We start from the raw sequence: 9,601 nt of genomic DNA, 5'->3' as shown, positions 1-9,601 counted from the left end.
TGTGTCTTCTCTCTCTTTTCTTTTGTGAGTTTTGCTAGTGGAGTATCGATTTTGTTGACCTTTTCAAAGAACCAACTCCTAGTTTTGTTGATAGTTTAAATTGTTTTTCTCTTTTCTATTTCATTTATTTCTGCTCTTGTTTTTATAATTTCAGTTTTTTTAGACGATGGCAAGCTGGTCTTGGAGTTCTGTGCAGTACTAGTAGGAAGATTGATGGTTCCCATCCACTCAGAGGCACTTTGCGTCTGCTGATATGCTGGTGATCTGCTTTCCGAGGGTCATAACCTTTCAAACCCAAGGGAGAAGTTCTACTTCATGCAGCTGGAGTTACTGTGATTGGAAATGACAAGATAGACAAAACCACAAAAAATTGGTCTTTCATAGTGACTTAAAAAACAAACAAACACAGAACAACAATTAAATTGCCATGTGTTGTCAAGTGGGAACTGACATATACCTGACCTGCTAGTTGGTTTTCAACGGCTCTAAAGCAGATGGGAGGAGATTGCTCATCTTACTCCTGAGAGAGTAGACAAGATTATCCTTAGCTCTTATTAGGTCATGACCAATTTTACTTCATCTTTGTCTTACCTTTTTCTTTGTGATTTTTGGACCCTGTCGTTAACATTGCCATTCAGCTGACAATCAATAGGAAACAAACCCTTTTGCAAATAACATACATAATATGAGATTATATAATATTTTGAAAAGAAAATGTCTTTTCCTTTTTTTTAAAGTGTAATTAAGGTTTTCTCTTAATCTTTCAGAGTAGCTAATGGGGATTGTCTTGATGTTTACTTTTTCGCTCCTGTACTCCATAGCTGAGTTGCCTCTTTAGGAACAGGATGAAAAGATGGTTCTAGCCTATCTCTGGAACATTAATAATGACCAGTGGTTGGAGATGAGACTATACTGTGAAATTTTTCTCACAATTCTGTTGTCCTGTTTCTCCCCTACTTTTTAAATATTGGCCTTATCACACCCCAAAAGACAGGGAGACAGATTTGGGAAATTGATAACTTCTGTCTCATATATGTTATTTTTTGCTCTTGATTTGGAACAGACTCATAGCTGACCCTTCGGCAGGTTTTCAGAGACAGTAAATCGTATTGGAAGAAATTGTCCACCTGTCTCTTGCAGAGCATCTGGTGGATTTGAACCACTTACCTTCAGATTGTCATGAAGTGTCATACCACCAACTCCCCAGGCAGAACTTGCTTATATATACTGGTATATAATAAGACTGCTGTTTCCCTGCTCCCTTTCCAATCACTTTTGGAAACCTCAGAACTGGGTTTTATTATAACAGTCATTTGTATGTAAATAGTATGAGAGAGAACTCTTAAAATCAACCAAAAAAAGTATACACTTTTTTTAATAGTTAAAAATTTCTTCCTGTCATCATTCTAGTCAGCCTTCACATTTCCAGTTGTCATAAGTGTCACAACTTTTAAAATGTTTTAATTCAGTCTTCTCCTTTGTTCTCCTTGCCCTGTATTTGCTGAAAGTTGCAGTTCTTAAGCTTTAGAGTTTTCCATAACATAGATTTTACAAAATTAGATCCCAGGGATCTCCTTAAACGTGTTTCTCTTTTTTTTATTTTCTCTAAACTGGCAGTAGTTGTATATGTGTGAATAAGGTGAAAATTACTTCATAAGTGAATGTTTTGTTTTTCAGGATATATATGTATATATAACACATTATGCCTAGATTAAAATTGAGAAATAACAATATTTGAATATACCTACCCACCCCATTTGTTTTTTTTAAGCTGGAATATTCCTATAGAGAGAAATAGCGTTTGGTGAAATATGAATTCCATTTGATTACTTGGCATCACAAATTATATATAAAAGAAATGGTAAATCTTGATTCTTGTTTGTTTTTTTTTTAAATGGGCTTTCATACTTCACCAAAGAAGACATTCAGATGGCCAACAAGCACATGAAGAAATGTTCAAAATCCCTAACTCTAAGAGAGATTCAAGTTAAAACAACTATGAGATATCATTTCACCCCAGTAAGAATAGCAAAATTTAACAGAACAGCAAGCAGCAAATGTTGGCGAGGTTGTGGAGAAACCTGAACCCTTATTCATTGTTGCTGGAAGTGTAAAATGGTACAACCACTGTGGAAAGCAGTGTGGCTCTTTCTCAGAAAGTTGCAAATAGAAATACCATTCGACCCAGCAATTCCACTACTGGGAGTATACCCCAAAGAGACCGTAGCTGTCACCCAAGCACACCCATGTTTATCGCGGCTTTGTTCACAATAGCAAGGAGTTGGAAACAACCTAAGTGCCCATCAACAAACAAATTGATAGAGAAGCTGTGGTATTTTCACACAGTGGAATACTACTACTACTGCACTGTATTGAAAACAAGGAACTCATGCAATATTACTCAAAATAGGCGACCTGGAGGACATTATGCTGAGTGAAGTGTCTCAGTCACAAAAAGACAAATACTGCATAGTGCTACTGTTGTAAAACAGGACTGACATTGGGGGGAAGACTGAGAAAGATGGGATAAATAATGTATACTGCATTGAAACAGATGAGGGAGAAAACTATTTAAAAGGGATATGTGATTAGGTATTATTGTTATGACAGGAGTCCAGAACAAAGGCTGCATAGTGAAGTGGACCTGGGGGGAGGGATTGTAAAACAATGAAAGAATTTTTCTTTTACTTTTCAAAGAGAAAAGTATACTGGGAGCGGGAGGGCTGGGCAGGGAGAACAGTGCAACAATCAATGAATGGAAATCCGAAGTCTCTGTAAATTTTTATTAAAATTAATTATTTTTAAAAAGGGGGGAAATGGGCTTTCAAAATAATTTTTTAGTTAGTGGCAAGTAATGACCAGTTTGTTTTTTGGTTTCACTGTTACAAACTTGTAGATTTAAACATACAGGCAGTTCCAGTGTTAGAAACATCTGATTTAGTTGACGTTATGAAACCATCCCGATGCAGCCTTCCCTCTCGCTCCAGCTCACTGGATCTGCACAGGAGGAAATGATGTGCTCCTGTTTGGTTAATCGCAGCTCAGCCTCAGGGCCAGCACTCAAATGCTACTTCCTGTTCATGGTCTCTGTAATCTCCGCTTCTACCCTAGGGGAACTTTTTCACTCTCTGTGAACTTTTGGTGGGCCCCAATTTCTTTGATGATGACCTTCCCCACCTCATCCCTACTGTGCCTAGAGAAAGTTTATTCCACTGACTTTTCCTCCTCCTCCTCTTTACATGGCTTAGCTGCTACTGTTGGCCCCTGGCAGAGTTCAAGGGTCCCTCCTCAGAAGTATGAACTGGTTTGTTTGTACACTACCTCCCCACACTGACCAATGCACATCAAAACAGTATTATTAGTATATGTGCTAAAGGGATCTGGTGACCTACTGGTAAGGATGAGCAGCCTCTTCCTGTGTAATTTACTGCCTCTGAAAATTCACTGGAGGGTCATCCGTGAGGCAGTCCAACTCGGGCACATAACAACAAACTGTTTTAAAATATCCGGAATGTACTTTAAAAATTTGGGGGGAGTTATAGAAAAATTACCTTATATACTGAGATAACATTTGACAGAAGAGCCTAATTGATCTGACTTGAGTATAAATTTGGTGTACATAACATGGGAATTCAGGGACTAAATGCTTTTTTTTTTTAATTTTTTTTTTTTTTACTAAATGCTTTTATACATGGTAAAACATAGTACATAATTTTTTATTTAGTACTTTAACCACCACATACCAAGTTCAAATTTATCTCCCAAGTTTATGTGTTTTACACTTTTCAGTATTACTGTAATAGTTTCTTTTTTTATTTTACTGTCTTCAGTTTAACTTTGTCTTAAGTCTTTCTTTACTCACTGCATGAATGGTTTGAAAATAGAAACCACATGACATCATCCCATTGTTTAAAAATCATTTATAGGCTCATCATTGTCCACTGTGTAAATCTCAAAACTTGTTATACTTACGGTCAGTTCATCTCTGAGATTTGTCCTTTTCTTTGCTCATCTCTTCCTTCCCAACATGCTGTCTTTTTTTCCAGGGAGTATTCCCACCTGGTAATATGCCCAAAGTATTTGAGACAAAATTTCACCATCCTTGCCTCTAAAAGATGCCCTGGTAGCACTTCTCCAAGACAGATGTTTTATTCTGTGGATCATTAAGTACTCTTTTTCCAGCACCACAGTTCACAGGCATTGATTCTTCCAACATCCTTGTTCATTGTCCAACTTTTAGGTGCATAGGAAGCAATTGAAAAAACTGTGTTTTTCAGATCAGACACAGTTTGGTCTTTAAAATTATTTCTTTAAGATTAGAGATGATTTTCTGATCTGTCAAGGCTTTTCATTTGATTGGTGCTGCTGCTTAGGATGTTGATAGTAGATCCAAGGAAAATGAAATCATTGACAATGTCAGTCTTTTCTCCTTTTATCACATTGCTGTGTATTGGCCCAGTTATAAAGATTTTTCTTCCTTCTTAAGATTGGGTTATAATCCATATTGAAGGCTGGGTTTTGTGTTTTTTTGTTTGGGTGTTGTTGGGTTGTTGTTTTTTAAATCTTCTGCAATAAGTGTTTTAGATCCTCTTCACATTCATCTCCACATTCATCTTTATATAATCTGGTTTTTAAATTATTTGTTCTTCATAGAGAATGAATAGATATGGAAAATGTATACAACCATTATATACATTTTTGCTTGATTTTAAACTATACAGTGTTCTTTGTTCTGTGTGGACAACTGCTTCTTGGTCTGTATTATAGGTTTCACATGAGCACAATTATATGTTCTGAGAGTCCCATTCTTCTCAGTGTTACCTGTAATTTGTTATGGTCATCCATAACACTTCAGACATCCATAACATTTTATGACACTTCAGATTGGCATTAACTGTTCATGATAACAGTCTCTTGGCTGGTTACCCAGCCATTACCAATCCCTAGATAGGCTTCTACCTGTCCCTAGCCCGGCAGAATACCCTGGGTTCTTCTGCAACTAGTAAAACTCTGTCCCAGAATGGCTTCCCCACCCTTGGACACACCCTACCATGCATGTTTGTTTTTATTTGTATGCTGTTTGTTTTATACATACCTCTTTTGGTGATGGCACTTGTCTGTCAGCTTGCTGTGCTATAGCTACAGTATGAGTTACTATGGTACTAGAAACTATCCCACCAGTATTGCAGATACCAGCAGGGCTGCCTATGATGGGCATGGCTCAGGGGAGCTTCTAGACTAAAAAGCAGTACTTCTGAATTAACAAGCTTTCAAAAACCTTATAAATAATAGAAGATCACGGTTGGATTATAGTGCTAAAAGATGACCTTACTTTAACCAGATGATAATAGCACAGACCAAAGGTTAATAAAAATTGAGCGGAAGTCAAAAGAAGATGGTTATTTGATAAATTGTTAGCCATGGCCTCATGGAGGAGGGAGGATGGTATCCAAACTGGACCTTAAAAGAAGCATTTATGGAGCAGAAGGTAGGAATGGTTTACCCAAATGCGAGTGTGTTAAAGCTATGTGGATCTGATCCAGGGCAAAAACTTTGACAAAATTTAGATAGTGGACATTCTTCAGCATTGTAGTTTCATTAATGTGTGAATTAAGTAGTGAAGCTAGTAAAAGTAAAACATGTAAAGTATACAAAATATTTTGAGAATTTATGGTATATTGACAGAAATGGAAAAAAGCAACAGTATACTTTGTAGGAAGCTTAAGAGAATTTTTTAAGTGCAGCTTTGAACATACTTCTTCAGAGCCTGTTCACTTCTGCAGAACCAATTTGGAAAAGGATAATGCAGCCAGGTGATTTCTGGATAAGAATTTTACACAAGATAGTTATGCACGGTGTTGGAGAAGATGGCCTGTGCATTATAATAGTGTTCATCTGAAATAGGTTGAAAATGAGATAACTCAATGTAAAAAAAAGAATTGTCCATATTCTGATTGCTTGATCTTAAAAGTTGGTAATTTGACTCTCTTCCAGTGCCTTGTATGCCTGAGATGTTTGCAAGCATAATTGAAATGATTACAGTATAATTCCTAACTTAATGTCTGCATTTTTAGTCTGTTATTTGTGTGTTAGAATAGCTATTTAAAAGTGAAAATGCTTTTAGTTTTTGTTGTGTCTTCTGCTCCCTTGTGAATATAGAGTGAGTTACTGCTTTAAAACAAATGCTTTATAAATGCTTAATAAGTTAGGCAATAATACTGGACTTGTATGAACAAAAGACAATTATCAAAGTTTGAGAAAAGCAATTGGCATTTAAATAAATTTTCACTTTTGACTGTTGAAATAACACAAGATTACTTAAAAAAAGAAAAAGAAAATCCGTTTCTTCAGTCTTTTATAGCTCTCTTGAATTGTATTACATTTACTTCCATCGTTATACTGAGCTCCTTGAGGATGTGTGAGAATTACAAACCTGTTCTGATACCTAGGAAGTCCTTTTTGAACTACTCCTTCCATTTGCTTGTGATTTGCCTCTGTTTATTCTTTTAAGCCGTTCAGCTCTTAGCTCACCCAGTAGTTAAAACAATTGATAATTTTTTTGATGATGTGTATTTATTTTACTGTCATGATAGTGATGATAGTTTCATGATATGTGTGTGTGTGTACTTACCAAATTGTACATTCAAATATATGCCATTCATGGAATATAAGTAAAAGTATTGTAAAACTACTTAAAAAATATTACTTCTATCATTTGTGTACAGTCTTTAGGCCCTGTCTACAATCTTTAGGTTGTTATTTACCTCACTCTCTTAGTCTCTTACCTTGTAATACTGTCCTCATCCTATCCTCGTTCCTATCCCCTTCCTATCTCTATCTTCCAGCCATGCCAGAGCATTCCTTCTAGAAGAAGAACTTTACAATACCACTGTCATTTCTGTAGACACTAGCTGTTGTTATTAAGCCACTCCTGTGGAATCAATGGCTGAAAGGCTGTCTTTACTCACAGGCAGTAGGGCAGGGGGACTCCCCCTCCTTAGACTCGAACATCAACTAACTGCAGGCATATATCTTCAGGGCTACACGGGTTGGCTTGTCACATATAGTTATATAAGCAGGTATTAGGATAAATGAAAGTTGAGTAAGCAGATTCCAGTGAAAATGTTTTATTAAGAACTCTGTCATTGTTTCGTAACGTGTGCTGTAAAACCACAGGATAAGAATTACCAGAAGAACTGGTTTGATTTCTGGTTCATTCTTAACACCCGAATCAGAACCTGTGGGGTGTGGTCCTTATCATTCTGTAGGACTACACAGAAAGATAAGGACCTGACTAGAAGCCAGGGTAAAAGGAGAGTGCAGTGGAAGTGGCTCTTCTGTGTAAAGTCTATGACTTAAGTCATGTTGTAGAAATGGGAATGTTTTGACCTTCGGGTAACATTTTGTCTTACAGTGTATATTCATTAAATAGTTTAGAATTTATAAAGTAAATGTAATTTATTCATTGGGTGACATAATATACTTAAAAGATTTTAATCAAATTTTTCTTTATCCACAGAACTCAACAAAAATCCAGTGGAAGGCTTTTCAGCAGGCTTAATAGATGACAATGATCTTTATCGATGGGAAGTCCTTATTATCGGTCCTCCAGATACACTTTAGTAAGTATAATGAAATTTGCACCATTAAAGCACAGCTCTTTAAATGTATTGCAATACAAACTTTTTTTACAAATAGAAATAATGTTTTAGAAAGCAGATGTAATGTCTATGCTCAGTACCATTTATCCTAAATAAGATTATTTCTGGGTTCTATATGTCCTTTAAGCTCTAATGTCTAAAGCCTGTTACTTACCTAAATCTATAATAGTTTTATAAATTCAGTTTTTATAATAATGAATTTATTACAGAAATAACTATCTTAAAGTGAGATTATATATAGAGAAGCTATTTCTCAGTTATATGTCTCAGACATTGAGAGTTTGATTCCTAGGCCCATGTTGTTGTCTAGTTGTAGGCAACTCATAGAGACCCTGTGAACGAAAACCTGGACTCCTGTGTAACTTCAGTCCTTTCTCCAGGTTTATAGGGTTTCCAGAGACAAGCTATTATGGAAGAGGATGCCATTCCTACTTCCAAGCTTGTTTTGATCGGGGAGCTCCACCAAACATTGTCCACCATGGGTAACCATTCTCACATTTGACTAATTAGTGTCCCATGGAGAAGAAAATTGTCTACTGAAAACACACTCCCTCTTAAGTGAAAGTTTATCATTCCTGTCACTTTAATTTAAGCACAGCATTATATATTGTACACATGGGTCTTAAGAAATACTGTAAGAACTTAAAAGATTGAGATTGTTAACAGTTTCAGTTTGCTTGGTTTCACAATCAACAGTCTTGGTATTAATTAGCAGTCTGGGAATCAAAAGACAAATTACATTGGGAAAATCTGTTGTTAGGGACCTCTCTAGAGTGCTAAAGAGGTGCAGTGTCAGTCTGGAGACTTAAAGTGTGCCTGAACCGGGCCATGATCTTTGCTTTTACGTTCTGTGCATCAGAGAGCAAGGATGGCAGGAGGAGAATTTATGCCTTTGAGCTCTGCTGGAGAGGAGTGTTGAAAATTCCATGGGTTTCAGAGACAACAGACAGATTTGACCTTGAGAGGTTGAAACCAGTGTGCCTCTTGGAGGCAAGGATTTTGAAGCTCCATCTCATATACTTCGGGCATGTTGCCTGGTGCAAGGGGACCAGTCCATGGATAAGGACATCATTCTTGGAAGGGTGAGGTAACAGCAAAAGAGGGGAAGATTCTAGATAAAATGGATTGAATCCGTAACTGAGATAATAGGGTTAGGTGTTAGAGACAGGTGAAACTAGCTCAGGATAGGGCCTGGTTCAGAGCTGTTGTTCATTGGGTCTCTTTGATTCAAAGGTTACTAGATGACACTTAGCAGCAGCAGCAACATTTATTGTTTGTCTAATCAGATTGCTAAAGAATACAATGTGGGGTTTTTTTTCTCTCAAAAATTCATTAATACTATATTTTGTCCACAAATTTAACCTTGTGAAAAAAATTAATAGTTACCTTTCTCCATTTTATAAAATTATTGCTAGGATATAAAAATAAGATTTTAACTTACTTCAGTTGTTAAAGTGTTTTAAAAGAGAGGTGACATTTCTTAAATATTTTGTGTAATACAGTTTTAGATTCAGTAATGACAGACTTTTGGATTTTCTGCTCAGATTATTTCTAGCCCACTTAACTTTTCTAGGATTTAATGGTTTATAAGTATCATGTTATCTTGCTGTTAGTTCAACTAGTATGTTCAACACATTTCATATTCATTGAACAAATACTGTTGGTGGGAATAAAACAAACCTAAGTGATTTCTGGAAAATAGATGGAGTTTGTTGAGCATTACTACCTCACACAGGCATAATCTTTCATGCTAACTAAGGGAGGATTGGGAATTATCATGCATTATGTTTTAAGTTAGGGGATTTTTTTATGCTCTTAGTTCCTCCTCCTCTTTTCTCTAATAAAACGTTGTTGTTGTTGTTGTTATGTGCCATCGAGTCGTTTCCGACTCATAGCGACCCTATGCACAACAGCCCTAAACCCTGCTCTATCCTGCGCCA

At 36.4% G+C, this 9,601-nt stretch overlaps 1 protein-coding gene across 1 annotated transcript in view; it reads left to right on the top strand.

Annotated features, from left to right (window-relative positions):
* Positions 1–9,601, top strand: part of UBE2G1 (ubiquitin-conjugating enzyme E2G 1) — a 117,164-nt gene that overhangs the window by 81,219 nt on the left and 26,344 nt on the right. Inside the window, exon 2 of the mRNA XM_006899758.1 lies at positions 7,520–7,622. Coding sequence (XP_006899820.1) covers positions 7,520–7,622 — 103 coding nt within the window. The remainder of the gene's footprint in view (positions 1–7,519; positions 7,623–9,601) is intronic.

The sequence above is a fragment of the Elephantulus edwardii genome, unplaced genomic scaffold, assembly GCF_000299155.1.
Source record: "Elephantulus edwardii isolate Elephantulus edwardi_28Jun2011 unplaced genomic scaffold, EleEdw1.0 scaffold00267, whole genome shotgun sequence".
NCBI lineage: Eukaryota > Metazoa > Chordata > Mammalia > Macroscelidea > Macroscelididae > Elephantulus > Elephantulus edwardii.
Note: the sequence above shows the minus strand (reverse complement) of the source record. Positions and strands in the feature narration are given on the sequence as shown.